Here is a 19368-nt window from a genome sequence, read left to right as displayed (position 1 = left end):
CTCCTAGAAAATCAATACAGTCTGTACAGGGTTATTAGGCTGACTAGCTAATACATCCAAATCTAGTCTCCTGGCCAGCAGTCGTCTGACAAAATGCTACCCAGAGTAGGCAAACGGAACTCTTTCAGAGAGCAAAGCTTGAGTTGCTCTAGATGAAACAGGTCTACAGTGTAACATGCATCTGGCACATTACTGCCAAGGCACAAGCCTCAAAAGCACCAAGTTATCTTTCTACGGTTTAAAAAAAGTTGTTGTTGTTTTTTTACCTACAACTCTACCATGCAATTCTGCACCTGCTAAATGGATTTGATCCAACAAAATTTTAACTTGTTTGTAAGAATAGTCTACAAAGAAGACAAGCTTTATTACAATGAGACAACAATTAACCCAGACCTAGCAAGAAATGAGTGAACGAGTCAACTAAAACAAAAACCTCAAGCATATACACATGCTGTGCTTTACAGATTTTAAGTTTCAAACATTCATTTTTAAATCCAGTTTTCAAAATACAAATTTGACTCCTCTAGAACTTTCCACTCACTTCCACATATAAACACAGCATGCAGAGTCCTCAGTCTTAGGGTAATCTTCTGTCTAGCAAGCAGGACACCTGTATCATTTTAAGGACACAGGTACAAAAACTATATACCCACTAGGTACAAAGATGACTTTTGAGTTTGTCCACTGGCTGTACAGTCTGAAGATTGTAGAATAACTGTCTGGAATCATTTGTATTAAAATTACTTAAAACTAGGGGAGTAGAAGCAGGCATCACTTACACTGTAATTGTTTTTCTGCTCTCCTGATTCCATGTATTTCCACTTAAAGAATCACGAATCCTAAAGGCTATGTGTTGGCGTTCCTACCCTTACTGATAGTGAGAGATGGACCATGGGAAGAAGAAGTACACCAACTAGGTCTAAATGGCACCCAAGTTATTAAAGATATTATGGAAATGTGAATACCTCCACCTCACCACAACATGTAGCAGAAATACACTTACACAAAAGTAAGAAACTCAAATGAAGTTTACAGTGTTAAAATAGATTGGAGAACGGAAGGAAAAAACAAAAAGACAACAGCTTTTGGAAGTGATTTCTGATGTTTATGATGTTTTCACATTTAAAATGTTCCAAGAAAAGGATTACACTATTAACATGACTTCAGTGTACTGGCTCTAAGAAACTAAATCTTAAATTTCAAAAAAAACCACAAATCTTTATTTTCATAGGACTATAATAAAATCCAATTTATAGACTGCTGTAAATAAACATTTTCCCCCTAACTTTTGAGCTGGTACTCTACTAAGCATTTCAAAGCTCATGTTTTTGAGTAATCTGTAAAAAAGTTAGATATATATAGATATAGATATTCTACAAAGAATAGTCTATTGGTATCTATAGTCGATTGGTATCTATACTAGAGATACCAATGTCTCAGATCATAATCAAAAGTTGTAATTACAGAGAAATCTTATTCTTAAAAACCTTTTTGCATATAACTACATACTGTGCATGTACCCTCAATGAGATCCAATTAGTTGCAAAGAATTTGCATTTCAGTTAGTGTGGGATAACAAGACTACAGGGAGGCACAATGCAATTCCACCAGCAGGGTAAGAAAGTGTGTTCTTTTTTGTTAGCTCTGTAAGCAATAATTCCCACAACTTACTGTTGTAAATGTTACTGATCTTTTCAATATTTGGGTATTGAGGTGGGTTAGGTTTTTCCCTCCATTAAAAAAAAAAAAAATCACATGTTGGTGCAGATATGAGCCACAACGAACACCTTGAAGAAACAAATGAGCGAAGGATTTTGTTTTGCGTGTTTGTATGTGGGGTTTTTTTTTGGGAGGGGGACTGCATACTTTTTCTTTTCTTTTGGATACTTATTATAATTCTTTTCAAGGCACATTGCTTTCTTAAAATAAGTTCCATAAGTGGAGGTAAGGAAGCATCATTGAGATAGTTTCATATAAATATATATGGCTTTGTGATAAAGGCATACATTTAGTACACTGAGAAATTACTCAAGAATTTTCCTCTTTTCTAGCTATGTTTCCAACAATGTAAATCCTAAGCAAATATCAAATAAATGTACAATTTATATACACAGTTTAACAAGCATCTGTAGGACTTCTGCTGGTTCACGGAACAATACCTGTAATTCCCTGGGTTCAGTTCAGCAGCTGTTAACAGATTCTGTAATCTGTAATGACAGTAAACTGGCCTTTGCTCTTCTTTTATTCACTATTCATTTTCAAGGCTTGGTTAAGTACAGAGCTGGGTTAAAGATCAGTGGTTTTTCATGTGACACAAGCTGGTATTCATCTAATGGCTTGTCAAGACAAAACTGTCCCTGTTCTTGCCAAAATAATAAAAATGACGCTCCACATCGCATGACAATCAGCACTTCCTTGTGGCAAAACAACTCAAGCTTTTGTACTTCACATATTTTATAGAGAAAAATATTCAATAATTGGCTATCCAATCCTATCTGTGGAATTAGGCTGCCATTCTCAACAGAGATTTTTTAAATGTTATGACCTCTCAACATGTAAACTAGTTTCTAATCAAATCACACTTTACAGTATAAAAAGAATGCTGAAGCTACAAATTCATATGGCATTAAGGTATATAACTTAATATATGCAAATTATGCAGAAGCAGCAGGCTGGGCCCAGTCACAGAGGTGCGGGGAACCAATTGAGGAAAAGTCATTTTTCTTGAGAACAAAGTATGGGACTTGCTTTGCAACATCTGTTGGGCTGTGTGAAATGTTAACAGATGTCTTAAGTGTAAAAAGGAAAAAGAATTAATAAAGGAAACCTCCTCTGAGCAGATAATCCACCCAAATTTCCATATTCCAGAGAAAAAAAGTTGACAGCAACCTTTTCCCCCTTTGAGACCTGCCATCCCTACTTTTTATTGTGTAAAGTTTCATTTTCTACGTGACGCTAAGGGGAAAAATTCTTTGACTCACTATAAAGAATAGAGAAAACGTAAAACAATAATTTCCACTGAGGTTTCCCCTTTGTGAATAATTATATCATAATCTAAGCTGCCTGTTTTCCCTTGAGTCATATAGGTCATTGGATGCCAAGACAGTGAAAATTCACCCCTCCCCCCCAAAAAATCATACAAAAAGATGAACTATTACTCTACTCTGCCTGCATGTTTTGGGGGAAAGGAAGGAAAGGAGATTAAAAAGCAGCTTTTAAGATAGAGTTCAGATATGAACACATCTCTACCCTTGAAGGGGATTCACCTATCACACCTACATCTCCCGCTCTCCACTGGCTCCTAATTTCCTTCCATTACCAGCCTTGTAAGAGTTGAAGTACCCCTCTTTCAACCGCCAATTATTCTACAGAAGCAAAGTCTGATCTTGAAGAAAATTTTTGGATTCTAGTAGTTGGATCCCTGCATTTAAATTTTAAGGAAACCCGAAAACTTTTCTTAGTTAACAACTCTCATTTGTGTCTCAATTTACCAGATGATCTAGGCACACCTGAATGCAGCCACCTTTAATCCAGATTAAAAAGATGACGCATGCTGCCAACTACTGCATCTAACCCTGTGCCCGCCTGTGTATGAATGGACTGAACTATGCACCTGTGGTCTTCTATAAATCTTCCTCTTTGGAGACATCAATCCTATGGCTTATTCTCTGAAATTCTGGGACATAAATTTGGGCTGACAGCTCATGGATTAACCAATTCAAAATGCAGTTAAGGATCTTTATAGATTCAAATGAAGGAGGAAAAAAATGGTGTTGTCCCCTTGGATTGCCAGTCTCAATCACTGGCCCCTCTCTCCTCTACGAGATTCTGTGTTAAAATTGTACATGTTACAATTTAAAACTGTTTACAGCTACACCTTCTCCAGACAGCCCTGGCAGCCTGCACTGGGCATTTCAGTATATAGAAACCTCAGCCAGAATAGCTTGAGGATTTCAGGGGACAAGAAACGCAGGCATACCTTTGATTTTTGGTTAGTTTGTTTTTTGCCAAAGCATCCTGGGTACTAAATGCTCTAGTGTTTACTCACAGGAATACCATAGGAGAGCACATGACCAAAAAATAACAACAATAATAACTGCTATACCAAAAAAATTGATCAGCTACACTGAGGGAGAAGCTTGTGCACTGAAAACATCATAATGTGATCTCAGACTAGGGGGAAAACAGGCCTCCTAAAATTAAGCTTGAATAGGACAGAGATTTAAATCACTTTCAGCAGTGGCAGGAACATCCCCCATAAGCAAATACTACCTAAACACTTCATCCTTCTATGGCAAAAGGGAGAAACCGCTCTGGTTGACACTTGTCTCTGTACCAACTGGCACAATCGATGTGATACAGCATCTGCTGACAGCCTAATCAGGGCCTCAATTTCAGAGAAACACATCAAGGATGTGTTTTCAGGGATATATCCAAATGCCATAATCCCTTGATATGCTCTAAAAAAATTTTAAATAAAGAGAACTTGGGTAGGGTGTGGTAGATGAGGTAGTTTATAAAATGTTAGGGAAATGATGAATCCTTAGAATCAGGACATTTGCAGATGCAAAAGCATCTGAGGTTGGCATGAATCTCGAGCCATCAAAAAAAAAAAATGAAATCTTTTACCTACCCTGTTTTGGCTTAAAGACAGAAAAGTGACTTTATTTATCTTTTCTCAGCTATTAACAGTGACAGTGGCTTCTTCCTACCATAATGTAAAGTTCATGTTTTATGAGAAAGTCTAGAGGAAAACAACCAGTAACGTGTTTCCTTAAATGAGCATCAAAAAACAGGCTGGGGAGCATATAGTGGGCAATTAGTTTTTATAACCATGAAGAGCTACAAGCGCTGTAAAGACAGTGCTAATTTATCTATTTAGTTCCTTCTAAAGTCTGCAGACCCAAGAAACTTGCAGCCCCAGTGAACTTATCACAATAATAGTTCAAATTACTGTCGGGAAGGAAGATTGAGATTCGTAGGCACCCAGTTAATCCAACACTGCTTTTAGAGCTGTCACAGAAAAGAGCAACTCCGCTGATGGTACCCTCTTAAATGAAATTCACAAACTTAAAAAATAAGTTTAAAAAGTGAAATACTGGGCTTCCCTGGTGGCGCAGTGGTTGAGAGTCCGCCTGCCGATGCAGGGGACACGGGTTTGTGCCCCGGTCTGGGAAGATCCCACATGCCGCGGAGCGGCTGGGCCCGTGAGCCATGGCCGCTGAGCCTGCGCGTCCGGAGCCTGTGCTCCGCCACGGGAGAGGCCACAACAGTGGGAGGCCCGCGTACCGCAAAAAAAAAAAAAAAAAAAAAAAGTGAAGTACTAGTATATGTGAAGTTTCATAATCCTCGGAAAACCACAGAGGCTATTTCATATAGATAGATAGATATACTTATTTAAATGAAAAAAATGTTGGAACAAAGCAAATTTGAATAAACCTGAATATTGTTTTCAAAATTAAGGAACTCAGAAGATGCCAGAAACTCATTAACAGCATATTAAAAATAGGAAGAATTAATGGGTAACTTAGTTCTGAATAGTGATGACCTTCTGTGGGGAGTAGTGACTACAAGAGGCACAAGGAAAGCTGCTGAGGTCCAGGTGGTGTCCTGTATCTCCATCTCACTGGTGGTTCTGGGTATGATCACTTTGTAAATATTCACCAAGCCATATACCCTTATGATTTGTACACTTTTCTGTATGCATGTTACACTTCGGTTCTAAAAGTTTACTACTGCTACTGTGAATGGTACTGCTAGTAAAAACAGTGAAAACGATAAATTAGAACTATGTGAAAGAAAGAAAAAAGGGAGGGAAAAGAAAAACTAAGGGGGGAGTGGGAGAGAAAAGAGAAGGGGCAGAAGAAGACAGATACTTTATCACAGTCAAAAATCATTCATGTAACTGCCACTAAATGTACTGCCTGCAATGATTTCTTTAAAGGTAATAAGCGTGAGGAATCAAGCAAATACCTGAGTTTCACAAAATGGTGATGAGTGTGAAAGACAGTAAAAGGGAGGGAGACAAATACTTAGGTGAGAGATACCTTACCTAGGCGGTGCCAGAATGGGAGTGTATCCAAGAGGCTTAAACATACCTCAACTTGAGCAGCATCAACCCCACAACAGGGGATCCTGAAAGCTGCTTGCCCGCCCTGCTCATTAAGCCTATCCTCTGACTTGTGACTAGGGCCATTTGGAGTGGGCGCTAGGCATGCCTGTTGAGAGACTGGGAAGGAAATTACACATACTCTGCAGACAGTATTATTTGGAGACACTGAGTACATTAAAACAGATCAAAACCAAAAACAATTGCAAATCCACTCCTCTGACCACCTAAACACTTTTTAAGAGTTAACAGTCTCTAAGGCTGACAGCAGCCAACCATTAAATAAGTCCTGGAGAGAATGGAAGTAACAAAGTGGGAAGAAGTGACTAATTTGCTGATTGATAATGTATACACTTTTGCCCTGACTAGCTCAGTTTCTAGCTCCCTTTTCTTCCATGTGTTATAAAGACATATTTTAAACTAAGCACTTTTAGCCACTGTTAGGGAATGCTGATCAAAGCCCTACTTGCCAACTACAAGAAGGTGTGGGGAACACGAAAGTTAAAACATAGTCCCTGCTCGTGAGAAGTTTACAATCTAGTACAGATAAGCCAGGTACAATCTAGTACAGATAAGCCATGTACAAAAACAACCTTAATAAAACAACGTGATAAGTAGAGGTAGCGGCCAAACTGTATAGGACTTAAGAAAAGGAGATTCCTTCCAGCTGGTATGGGAAGAGAAAGTTTCTAAGCAGAAGCAGGATTTGCACTGGAACTTAAGAACTGATAATTTTCCTAAAGAAGTGGTCCATTGGACTTCCCTGGTGGTCCAGTGGTTGCGATTCTGCACTTGCAACGCAGGGGATGTGGCTTTGATCCCTGGTCGGGGAACTAAGATCCCACATGCCACAGCCAAAAAATTAAAAAAAAAAAAAAGTAGAGAAGTGAGAGCTGTCAAAAATTGAATCAGAGTACCGAGGCCAATGGAAAGGAGACACCCAAAAGAAGTGGTCCAGTTGGTGGACTAGAACGTTACGGTGGAATCAGTGTAGAGCGATGATGAATGAAAGGGGTAGACTGGTCAGTGGGAACTATTATAATGGGAGGGGTCCTGTATGTCACTAGGAAGAGTTGCTATTTATCCTGTTATCCATCAACAGTCAAGACCGCTGAAAGCTTCTCAACAGCAGCACAGTATGAACATTACTGTACTTGAAGAGGATTTATCTGGCAACAGCATGACGGACGGACTGAAGTGTGGAAAGACAGAAGCAAAGATACCAATTAGGATAGCTATTACAACAATCTGGGTAAAAAGACTACAGGCAATAGGGCTGGGGAAAAAAGAGCAAGATACAGCATGGAGATAAAATCCAGGGGACAAGAATGACTCATGTGCGTAACAAATGAGAAGAGCCAAAGATGACACTAAAGCTCTGATATTCTGAGCACAGGAAACTGGTCGCACTCTCAACAGACATGGGAACAAACGAGTTGGTGGGCATATACGGTAAGCTCAGTTTGAGAAAACAGTAGGTCACACTGGTGACTAGGCAACTAGAAACATTCAGAAAATAGGTTGACGCTGTAGTTATTGGATCTGAGAATCATCAATAGAGAAGGGACACAATAGGTAAAAGAAAGTGGCCAAAGTTAGCGTCTTGGGGGATACACACAGTTACTGTGGGAGAAGACAGGAGCAGCATGAACAGGGGCACTGTGATTGTCCAGTGTTCTCAATGGCAGGAGAAGTCAGAGTTTAGAGAGTTTTAAATGCTCTAAGAAACAATGCTACATTTAGAGTGCCGTAAAACCAAGTACAGTAATAAATATAATAAGAGCAAAACAAAATGCATGGGAACGATAAATACCAAAATCAGAATCCTGCTTGAGGATGGGAGGGCAGGTATTGGATAGAGGAAATGGCAGTGGCTACAATGTAATTGGGATGTTAACCCAGGGCTTCAGATGTATTTGTACATTATTAGTTCTTAAGCTTCAATAAATGGCTGTTCATTATCCCATTCCTCATATATGTTTGTGGTTGCGATATTTTATAATTATATTTTGTGTCCTAAGAGAAATGTCTTAGTGGGCAGATAGGTATAGAAGTTAGAGGATCTAGACTGGAAAGAAGTGAAGAAGTAAGCAAAGTACAAAGACAAAGGAGGCAGAAAAGGGCAAACATTCTATGGAGAAATTCTGCAAAGAAAGCAAGTAAAGTAAGAGAAAGGTGGTCTGAGAGTTTGCAGGGCCTGGGAGAAGTCTTAGTGTGTTGACTGCTTGTTTCTCACAACAGTGAAGAAAAAGGATCACAGGCAAAGGGGACAAAGCCAGGGGAGAAAAGGATACTGAAGACCTAAGCCAGAGGGAAAATGATTAAAAAAAAAAAAAAAAAAAGGGGTTCTAGGAGAGAATGCGATCAGGAAAACAAATGAAAAGGGTACTCTTGAAGGGAGAAGAAAAATTTTTTTCTCAGAAACCAGGGTAAGAAGAGAAAAAAATTCTGTGGTTAATATATATATATCTCAGAAGTGCTCATGTAGAAAGCCAATTTACTATCCATCTCCCCCACTAAGCTTTTCACTTGTTGAAAGTAAGAGAGTTTTATCTATCTTTGGTAATCCAGGGCCTAACAGAGTGCTTAACACATAGTAAATGCTCAATAAATGATAGCTACACAAAGGACATGACTGACCATCTCAGGAAAGATGAGGGCACTTGCTAAAAGAGACAGGACAGGAAGAAATCAAGGACCAACAGAGAGTAGAAAGTGTTTGGTCCAGTTGGAGAGGGTAACATGAAACTGAATCAACGAGAAATGAATAAAAGAAATAGCAAACTGCAGAAAGGACTCAGCCTTGGTTCCTGTAAAACTCTGAAAAGTTACAAGTAAGTGGACTGGGTTCAAGAAAGTGTAGCTCCCGTTTCCCAATCTGGAAAGTAGAATATTAGAAGCAGCAAGAAGCTCTTAATGCAAAACTGAAAAATGCCTTGTTTGAAATGTACACCCTGACATGCAATAATACACTGTATTTCTTTACCTCATAGCATTCTTACAGGATTAGTTCTTATCAAGAAAGTGAAACACTGAGAAGTGACTTTTGGATGAAGTTATTTAATTTTTATTTAGATGTCCCCCAAATCTAAGTGTTTACTAGGTAGGTCTTTTTAAATATCTATGAACTTCTTCCTGGCTAATGAAATTCCCCAAAGCAAACAAAAATCAAAAAACGTTATGCTTTCTCTGGATATAAGCCCAGGAGTGGGACTGCTGGATCATATATATGGTAGCTCTATTTTTAGTTTTTTTAAGGAAACTCTATACTGTTCTCCATAGTGGTTGTACCAGTTTACATGCCCACCACCAAGAGATACACGCACCTCAATGTTCATTGCAGCACTATTTACGATAGCCAGGACATGGAAGCAACCTAAATGTCCAACAACAGAGGAATGGATAAAGAAGATGTGGTACATGTATACAATGGAATATTAACCATGAAAAAGAACAAAATAATGCCATCTGCAGCAACACGGACAGACCTAGAGATTGTTATACTGAGTAAAGTCAGACAGAGAAAGACAAATATCATATGATATCACTTATAAAAGTGGAATCTAAAAAAAAAAAGGTACAAATGAACTTATCTACATAACAGAAACAGAGTTACAGATGTAGAAAATAAACTTATGGTTACCAGGCGGTAAAGTGGGGGAGGGATAAATTGGTAGATTGGGATTGACACATACACACTACTATATATAAAATAGATAACTAGAGCTTCCCTGGTGGCGCAGTGGTTGAGAGTCCGCCAGCCAATGCATGGGACACGGGTTCGTGCCCCGGTCCGGGAGGATACCACATGCCGCGGAGCTTCTGGGCCTGTGAGCCATGGCCGCTAAGCCTGCGCGTCCGGAGCCTGCACTCCGCAGCGGAAGAGGCCACAACAGTGAGAGGCCCGCGTACAGCAAAAAAAAAAAAGATAACTAATAAGAACCTGCTGTACAGCACAGGGAACTCTACTCAATACTCTGTAATGACCTATATGGGAATAGAAACTAAAAAAGAGTGGATATATGTATAACTAAATCACTTTGCTGTACAGCAGAAACTAACACAACATTGTAAATCAACTATAATAAAAAAAGATTTTTTTAAGTTATGCTGTGTCACATCTGTGACTTGAATGAAGGACTGGGAGATGTGGAACAATGTCACTTCATCAGCAAACATGAGAGGAAGCTGAGGAAAGCTTAGACCCGCTCCTTCCTGCAATCCAGGTCTCCAGAACTGCAACTGTGGGCCAAAGTCACCCCAGCTCTCTGTACAATCAGTGGTGGTTGCATTAGCGCTCTCGGGGCACTCTCAGTCCAGATTCCCCATAGAGAACTGGGAAATGCTGAGTTCCAACACCTGGCCAGCATCAGCAACCACCAAACAGTCACCTCGGGGACCTCGACAAAGACATTCATCTGCTGTGCTCGCAGCCACTCCAGACCGCCTTCCTAACAGAGTCCTTTCTGCGAGGACCACTGTCTAAGTGACCTGTCACAGAGCTTATAAAGCAGCATTACTACTGTGGGCCAAAACGAGATTGATCTTTGAGCTTCGTGGTCTTCTGTTGTCAACGGTGCATTATAAAACCAATACTAAATACTTTATAAACAGGTCTCCCTACAGTGTATTAGAAGAATAGTGCATATTTCATGACCCATAGTTAGGTAGCCACATATCCATCAGACTAATAAATTATTTATTAGGTGCTCAGAAGTGCAATAAGAGTCAATAAACTAACTTCTGAATACTTACAAGCTACTATTTCACTGGAAATTGCACCTGAACGAGAAGACTAGCGCACTCACTGAATGGGGGATGGAAACATCCCGGCTCTCTCACATGTCCTGTTAGAAGGAAGCACAGGCCTCATGCGTGAGAAGGGGACCTGAAAAAAGTGTCTTGGTTATTGAACATACAAAGAGCACCAACCAACCCTATATTTGTTTCCTTTCTTTTCCATATAGTCTTCTCTGGTCCTACCAACCTTGGAGACAGCTCAGAGAAATAAAAATTAGTGGAAACATTTCCAACACACCCTGAGTCAGACCATATGACAACCACCACCACCACTCATGCTTTGCGTCTGACATCTCCAAAGAAACTATCCAACGGCTTGAGTGCCCAAGCTCTCTGCTGTATGTACAGCATAGAATTTGGCACTTATGAACCTCAGGTTTAGAGTAGCTTTTTTTTTTTTTCTGTTTTCAGTTAAAGGTCCCAAGATCAGAGACACTCAATGATACAGTCCCTGGTACCCAGTCCAACACCATCAGGCATCTCTTTCTGGGTTCCACCCCTTTGGAAAAGGACCTTCTGTTCAAGAATGTATTCCAGCCCTTCAAGAAGGAATTTCTTCAGCTGGGAGTTATTTCCCAAACTATCAGAGGCGTGGACCTTTGTGTAGCATTGTGGGTGCCAATGGTTTCACATGCTGGCCACATTAATACTGGAGAGCAAGCATCTGTAACCCACAGCTGAGTGTGCTCCAGCCCCAAAGCACCCGCAAGGCTGATGCCAATGCAAACCACTCTTCCCATCCCACTTCTGAACCACACTGGTTTTCTCCAGGAGCCAGGGGCTAAGATACAGTTCTGAAAATGAAGATTTTGGGTTCTTTCCATTCACATGATGGGTACAGAGTGTTGAGAAGAATACAGCCAGGGGGGACTGGCTCTTTTTTTTCTTTCCCGTTCCATACCAAGTGAACAAACCATAAAGAGGTTTACAGTGTCTAATGGTGTTCCAAAATATCCCAAGGGAAAAACCTAAATGGATAGATGTTTGCACACAGTTTTACGTCTTTCTTCCTAGAGTCTTATAGTTTTACCCCCATAGGCTGGAGGTTTTAAGGTTGAAAAATATTTTATGTGGGTAGGAAAAAGAAGTGGAAATAAAGGAGAAACATGTGAGAGATCTCCGCTTTCTCATCACTTTCTCAAAGAGACCTTCCCGAGTCCTGGAAATAATGGAAGAGTTGATGTAAAACTGTAAGACAAGACAAGTTTCTTGTATTACTTTTGCTACTACAACCACTACAGCTAAGATGATTATTCATATTAATGAGTTTGGTATGTAGACTAACTATAAAGGAAGCAGTCTCTGACCTCAAGTACTTATCTCTGTCTTTTGGGATTTATTCCTCCTGCTAGATTTACTTTTATTCTTCGTACCCTTTCCCAGAGGAAGTGATCATCACTCAGGACTTGTAGCATTTCCATGGGTGGGGTTTAAATATGGCAAAGACAAGGGAGAAAACTTTTGCCCTTGGACAGAGACAATGTTGGCCCCAGAGCTCAGGATGTCTAGAGTTTGTGACAAAAAGAAATAGAAACTCCCTGTGAATTTTTTACACTGGTCTCACTGAGCTTTATCAGAAAAATCTTATAAAGCGTGAAAGCAGATAGTATTCCAGGGAGCACGCAAGCACGCGTTCACACAAACTGTATCACTATCACCGCAAGCACGCGTTCACACAAACTGTATCGCTATCACCGCAAGCACGCGTTCACACAAACTGTATCACTGCACACAAATGAGCTAACGTTAGATAAGTCTTGATCCACCCTTTATACTCAGCTATTTGTGTTTTGTGTGTGTGCTTATAGCACTTGTCAGAGATATCCATGGAGTCAGTTTTGCCCAAGTGTTTCCGCAGTCAGATTACGCGGGTTTGAATACCCATGGAACCTTTTACTAGTCGTGTGACCTCAGCCAAAATTCCTCATCTATAAAAAGGAAATAATACTAGCTCACCCAATTGCTGTGAAGATTAAACATTTTGATTAGTGCAAGACGTTTGGCTGAGTGAATAGCACATAGGCGCTCAATAAATATTAGGTGCTGCATATATATGTGTGTGAAGAGAGATTGCAAACCAGAAGCCCTCAGGCCAAGTTTGCTTTGCTTGGCTCCCTTCATGAGTATGTATGAGTGTGCAAGTGTGTTTAATTCGTAGGCAACATGTTAAAAAAAGAATCAAGAAATTTTAAATGAAACTATGGATTTCCAGCTGTTGGGGACAGGGTGGAGTATCAGGGAACTAAAGATACAGCAGCAGAAATCTGTGTTTCTTCATAACAACGATCCTCCGAGGTGGAGCTGTGCTCTCAGATGGGCACAGTCTCCATGACTCGCCTTCATATTATAAGCCACTTGTTTCCCTCAATTCCATCATTTGCCTGACCTCTATAGCCATTTGAGTTTGCGACCCCTGCCTATAAGTGACTCCTCCTTAACATGGCATACATATATGAAGAATTCACACATAAATGAGTATCATATTTAAAGTGTCAAGTACCAAAAACGTTTTCTATCATGTCTACCTCTGACAAAAGTAACACTGAAATGCATTATGTTCCCTTTTGCATTTTCCTAAACCGTACAGTTTTATATTTATTTATATATGTGTGTGTGTGTGTGTGTATATCTATATCTATATATCTATATCTATATCTATATATATATCTATCTATATATATATATAAAAGCAGTGAGTAAATACATTACCTGTCACTATATCAGGGCTTTTGCCACAGTTACAGATATGGGCTTTGTGACAGCTATTTCAGTAACGGTGGTTCTCAAACATACATGTTTTTAACTGATAAAGACCTTTTTTAAAAAAGAAATTCATACTGAACATGCAGGATGAGAAGCATAAAGCCTGGGCCCCTTGGTCTCTATAACCTGAGACACCTACATGAAGTTGTAAAACCCCACCAAAAGAAGTTTAGGAAACTGATCTACTCCCATTGCTTTACTATACAAACAGGAAAACTGAGACAAAGTAACAAAATAAGCCGGTGGCAGACTGGACCATTTTTTTTTGAGACCTGGGTCTCCCAAACTGCTTTTACATCGAGTTCAAAGCACAGGTCAAGAGTGTTGGGGATACAGTAGTGTACGAAGCCGCTCTGCTGACTTAATGAGAACCAACCATTAAACTTTCAGGAATTTTTTAAGCCAGTTGACTTCACATTGGTAATTCACACCAGTAACTGCTACAGATCAGAGCTCCCCTACCGCATGAACTAGTTGTTAAACACTTACAAATGTATTACTGGTTAAGATCCTGGCATTTGGCTGTTGGGGATTTTCACATGGTACGTGTATACTTGGTTCTAGAGATTTGAGGATTTTGGTGAAGAATATGAATAAAACCAAACCAAACCCTTAAGAGTTACAGAACAAATCTGGAGTGCCTAGTATGTCCAAGGCATTATGATAATAAGTTTTCTAAAAGATACAATTATAGTAAGATCTCAGTGTCCAGAGCTCTTAGGAAATTTATTGTTCTGGGCAGGCAAAGAGTCTGGGGGATGTTACTTTATAGTTATTGAGCACCTGTTGTATGCCAGGTACTGTGGAAAGCATAAAATATTTTTTCATTTGTTCTTCACAGGTGCTATGAGATAGGTCTTATTATTCTCATTTTACCAATAAGGAAATTGACGCTAAGAAAGTTGACTCACTTGGCCAAGGTCTTACATTAAGTGTCAAAGTGGGGATTCAAGACCAAGTTGGTCTGGTTTCAAAAGATGTGCTCATCCCCATATCCTGCACTGCCTCTCCAATTTCTACCATTTTAGACAAGAATTCTTTGGAAAAGTGCTGCATATTCAACATATATTTTTAAACAGGACATATCTTTCTTGATAATCAAATTTTTTCATTTCGAACACCAAATTAATATGTAGTGATACCTTTAGGGTTTCTAAGGGCCAGAGGGGCCCTGATTGTTCCTGGAGGGAACAAAGAATCTCTGGGAATGCTCTGTTTTTAAATTTTAAAATCTATCATTTTATCCTTTCATAGTTAGTTGTAATTACTTCTTGTATCTCTAATATCTGCCACCCTCCCACTTCTAGAATTTGCTGTTTTATTTTATTATAAGCCTTTCTAAAGGAATATTAAGCAACTGTTAAGATGAAAACAAAAAAAGGCTGGAAGCAGCAGTCCCTGCTACTCTACCCTTTCATGTTCCCAGGTTTCACTGACTCGTGGTCAACCGTGGTCCGAAAACATTAAATGGGCAATTTCAGAAATAAACAATTCATAAGCTTTAAAATGCACACCAATCTGACCGGCATGATAAAATCTCTCATCCTCCTGTTCAGTTCTGCTTGGGATGTGAATCATCCCTTTGTCCGGCGCATTCTGCCCGTTAGTTGCTTAGTAGCTACCTCAGTCATCATATCAACTGTCCCGGGATCACAGTGCTTGTGTTTAAGTCGTCCTTATTTTATTCACTAGCGGCCCCAAAGCACTAGAGCAATGATGCAGGCAATTCAGATACATCAAAGAGAAGCTTTCAACAGCTTCCTTTAGGTAAAAAGGTGAGAGTTCTTGACTTAATAAGGAAAGGGGAAAATATCGTATGCTGAGGTTGCTAAGATCTATGGTAAGAACTCATCTTCTATCTGTGAAACTGTGAAGAAGGAAAAAGAAATTTGTGCTAGTTTTGCAGTGCTACAACACTGCAAACTACAGTTAAGGCCTTGGTGCGTAGGTGCTTAGCTAAGACGGAAAAGGCATGAAACGTGTACATATATTTTGAGAGAGTAAAAGAGAAAGAGAGAGACCTCATTCACATAACTTTTATAACAGTATATTGTTGTAATTGTTATATTATTGGTTATTGTTGTCAATCTCTTACTGTGCCTAACTTATCAATTAAACTTTATCATAGGTATGTGTGTATAGGAAAAAACAAGGTATATATATGGTTTGATACTATCCAGGGTTTCAGGCATCCACTGGGGTCTTGGAATATGTCCCCCACAAATAAGGGGGTACTACTGTTATTGATAAGGAATATCTCCAAATATACCATAGTAAGAGGCAAGATATAGAACAGTAAATAGAGTGCACTACCATTTACGGCAAAGAAGAAAAAAACTGGGGAGGAGGTAATAGATACTTCTATATTTGGACTAAGCTCTTTCTGGAAATACCTTTAAGAATCTGGTCAACAGAAATTACTTCAGAGGAGGGATGGGAAATCTGTTTTCTCTGTATAGGCTTCTGAACTCTTTTCTCATTTCTTATAATATTTATGTAATAGCAATTAGCAAAAAACACACTTTAGAGTTTTCAGGTTCTAAGCAAACTGTGAGGGGGAACAACTATCTTAGAAGTTCGGTACTTAAGCTTAGATGCTTTGTTGCATTCTCCTCAGGATGCTCCAAAGCACTGTTTTACCTGGTTCTTAACTGTGTTCATATTTGTAAGGTGTTTGGCGCACTAAGGACCAGGCCTTCTACTTTTACCTGACTTAACAGTGTCATTGGAGAGATTAGACATAAACACACCAGTTAAAGAGAAGATATAAATCACTGCTCTCTCTTGCTAAAATAGTAAGTGCCCCCATCAGTGCTTGTGTTACTAGTTACAGTGCTTCCAGGAGCCAAAGCAATTTGGTCAAAAGAAGGATATGGCCTGAGTTTCTTTGGCTAAGGAGCCTATCAAAAGACAAGGAGAGCATTCCAAATGGTGGAGGGGCATGAACAAAACTAAGTGTAAGAAAGCATCATTCCTTAGGTAGATGAAGGATATTTGTAAAATAAGAAATTAGAGAACATGCAGGCAAATGAGGAGGCCTTGAAATTTAGACTTTAAGTTTCCAAATTGAAAAGTTAAGGAAGGGAAGTTGTGTTTCATCTAGGGACAGTGTACCAGAAAACAGAGATATGAGGCAGAAGTATTCAATTAGGGGATTTATGTCATGTTCAAACATCTCCCTAGAATGTAAGCTCCAAGAGCAAGGAAGCTTGTCGGGTTTGCATCTGTCTATGTCACGAGCATCTCGACACTTGACGCTATACCAGACACTAAGAGAAAATGGACAGCCCATTTCATGGCAAGAGGACCTACACTAGATAATAGTGAGAAACAAAAGAAACAATTTCAAGTTGTTTTGTTTTTTAAAGGATCTACAAGAACTGATGCTTAAGTGAATTTTAGCTTTCAGGGAAAAGAAGGAGCCAAAGATACTGTAAAGATTTCCAGTTAGGAAAAATGGTGGAGGAGGACCCTCCTAAAACTAACACTTGGTTGTATGCATTAGATAAAATTTGATACTTACACCTATATGGTATCAATACAAGTACTGAAGAGTTAAATATTTCTACTTAAAAAAAAAATAGTCTGTGACCTTAGTAAATGTCTAAACACTGAAAATGTGCTTATCCTCCAACCTCTACCATGTATTCCTGGCTGGAATCTCATACAACATTATATGGCTTTATGTATCACTCACCTGGAAGACTGGTCATATCCTCTGCCTTCCAGCGCCTACTGTGCTTCCCTTGCACTATGGAAATGTTATATATGGGCTATACATTTAACAAGGCAATCATCTATCCCTGTCCGGCAGGAATGGGCATCCCTCCAGAATGCTTGGCATACCCAATCGGCAAATACAAATAAGCTCTAGAATCTGCCAGATTTCTGCAACTGAATATCCTCCTTCCTTAGAACTTGCTTAGAACTCAGTCTCTCTGAATTGGACCATGATGGTCTCTCTAAAGCTGCTGTCTACCGCATTTCACATTTTTGTTATGAACAATTAAGCCTCCCGTCCATCAAGGCTTGAAAGCCAATTCATGTCTACTCCACCTCTTTATTCTTACCACGCTTGGCACGCCGCCTTGCATTCGGGCCTGTTTTAAGAAACTTGGTTGAAGGTATGAACACATGATGAATGCATGAAGGATTACAGTGACTTTCAGGAGTTTCTCTGCTAGGGAGAGTAATTCAGGTCACGTATCCATTGACTATTCCCTTAGCGGCTCCGGCAGGCATTGCTAATTGTGCAAGAACTTTTTCTTTTCCTTCTGATGCACCTCAGCCTCTCAAAGCATTCACCACCAGTCAGTCAAAATTCACCCACAAGGGGCTTCTCTGGTGGCGCAGTGGTTGAGAGTCCGCCTGCCGATGCGGGGGACGCGGGTTCGTGCCCCGGTCCGGGAGGATCCCACGTGCTGCGGAGCGGCTGGGCCCGTGAGCCATGGCCGCTGAGCCTGCGCGTCCGGAGCCTGTGCTCCGCGACGGGAGAGGCCACAACAGTGAGAGGCCCGCATAACGCAAAAAAAAAAAAAAAAAAAAAAAAAAAAAAAAAAAAATTCACCCACAAGATGAAACAGATCTGTCATCCCTGAACTCTGTCTTCTTTTTTAAGTTCAAATTTTGTATCATTTTAAAAGTTTTTCAGGTAAGCCCAAAAGAAAAACCTGAAAACATTAATAAAGTCAAAACTAAATCCAGAATGAGGAACTTATATAAAATTTTCTTTCCTTTTGCATTTAAACTTGGTAAAGATACCTAGCACACTGTGAGGGCTAGATGAAAACAATGTAAAATAAAGAGCTCAATATTTCTCCATGATCTTTTCATTGTACAAGTGCTAAGTGCCTTTAAGGAAAATGTGGTACCACATCTAAGACATCAGCAATGAAATCTCAAGAAAAGTTCAAGTTCATCTCTGTTCCCTTTCAAAAAAAAACTTCTCTATCTCCCAGTTTCCCTTGCACTGTAAATTTCTTTTTCTCAAAATAAAAATAAATAAATATCAAATACCATGGAGTCATTTGTCCATACAGCACACCACTGAATCATATAAAAAACTGTAACAATTTTTCTAGAAATATTAATTCACTCAAGATGAACTCCAGAGCTCAGTACTATGTATATATTTTTATTACGTTTATTTTTTAAAATATTTTCATTCTAATGAGGTTAAAAGATCCATTTTAATGTACTGTGACTTGAACTCCTATCTGATGACAAAATTAACTATTGTGTGGTATTGCTAAGAATGTTTTTAAAAACTATATCTTCTAAGAAATAAGAGATCAGATGACAAACTGTTCACTGCCACATATGGTGGCAAAAAAAAATTAAAAGGGGAGGAATTACGTTTCAGATGACAAGTTGTTTGGGCTCTTTCTTGTTGGTACATTCTGCTTAACTAGTACCTGAACACGATAAACATGTGCAAACTACTGCAAAAAATTAGAGGCTGTAATATTTTCAAATGCTTGCTTTCCATCTCAGATAGTGCCAAGTCTACTGCTTTAGCTACAATTAAATATCACCTAAAACTTCAGCTTCAAGGCACGTTAAGATGATATCTTCACAAACATTAAAACAACTGATCAATGAAGTCAATGTGTTTGGGGCAGCAGTGGTAAGTCAAATGAGATGGTCCATGCTGCTGCAGACAAAATTACCAGCTGACTGGAGCTGGGAATTCGTAG

At 39.4% G+C, this 19368-nt stretch overlaps 1 protein-coding gene across 15 annotated transcripts in view; it reads right to left on the bottom strand.

Moving 5' to 3' along the window:
• BNC2 (basonuclin zinc finger protein 2) overlaps window positions 1-19368 on the bottom strand; it is a 428775-nt gene that overhangs the window by 297913 nt on the left and 111494 nt on the right. For 2 of the 15 annotated variants that reach the window (XM_019934870.3, XM_019934871.3), the window contains exon 1: window positions 6099-6429. The exons of the other annotated variants lie outside the window; for them this stretch is intronic. In XM_019934870.3, coding sequence (XP_019790429.2) covers window positions 6099-6287 — 189 coding nt within the window. In that variant the 5' untranslated portion in view covers window positions 6288-6429. Of the gene's footprint in view, window positions 1-6098; window positions 6430-19368 lie in introns of those variants that run through there. 15 annotated transcript variants of the gene reach the window in all.

Source organism: Tursiops truncatus, chromosome 6 (assembly GCF_011762595.2).
Source record: "Tursiops truncatus isolate mTurTru1 chromosome 6, mTurTru1.mat.Y, whole genome shotgun sequence".
NCBI lineage: Eukaryota > Metazoa > Chordata > Mammalia > Artiodactyla > Delphinidae > Tursiops > Tursiops truncatus.
This window is presented reverse-complemented; position numbering and strand designations above follow the sequence as displayed.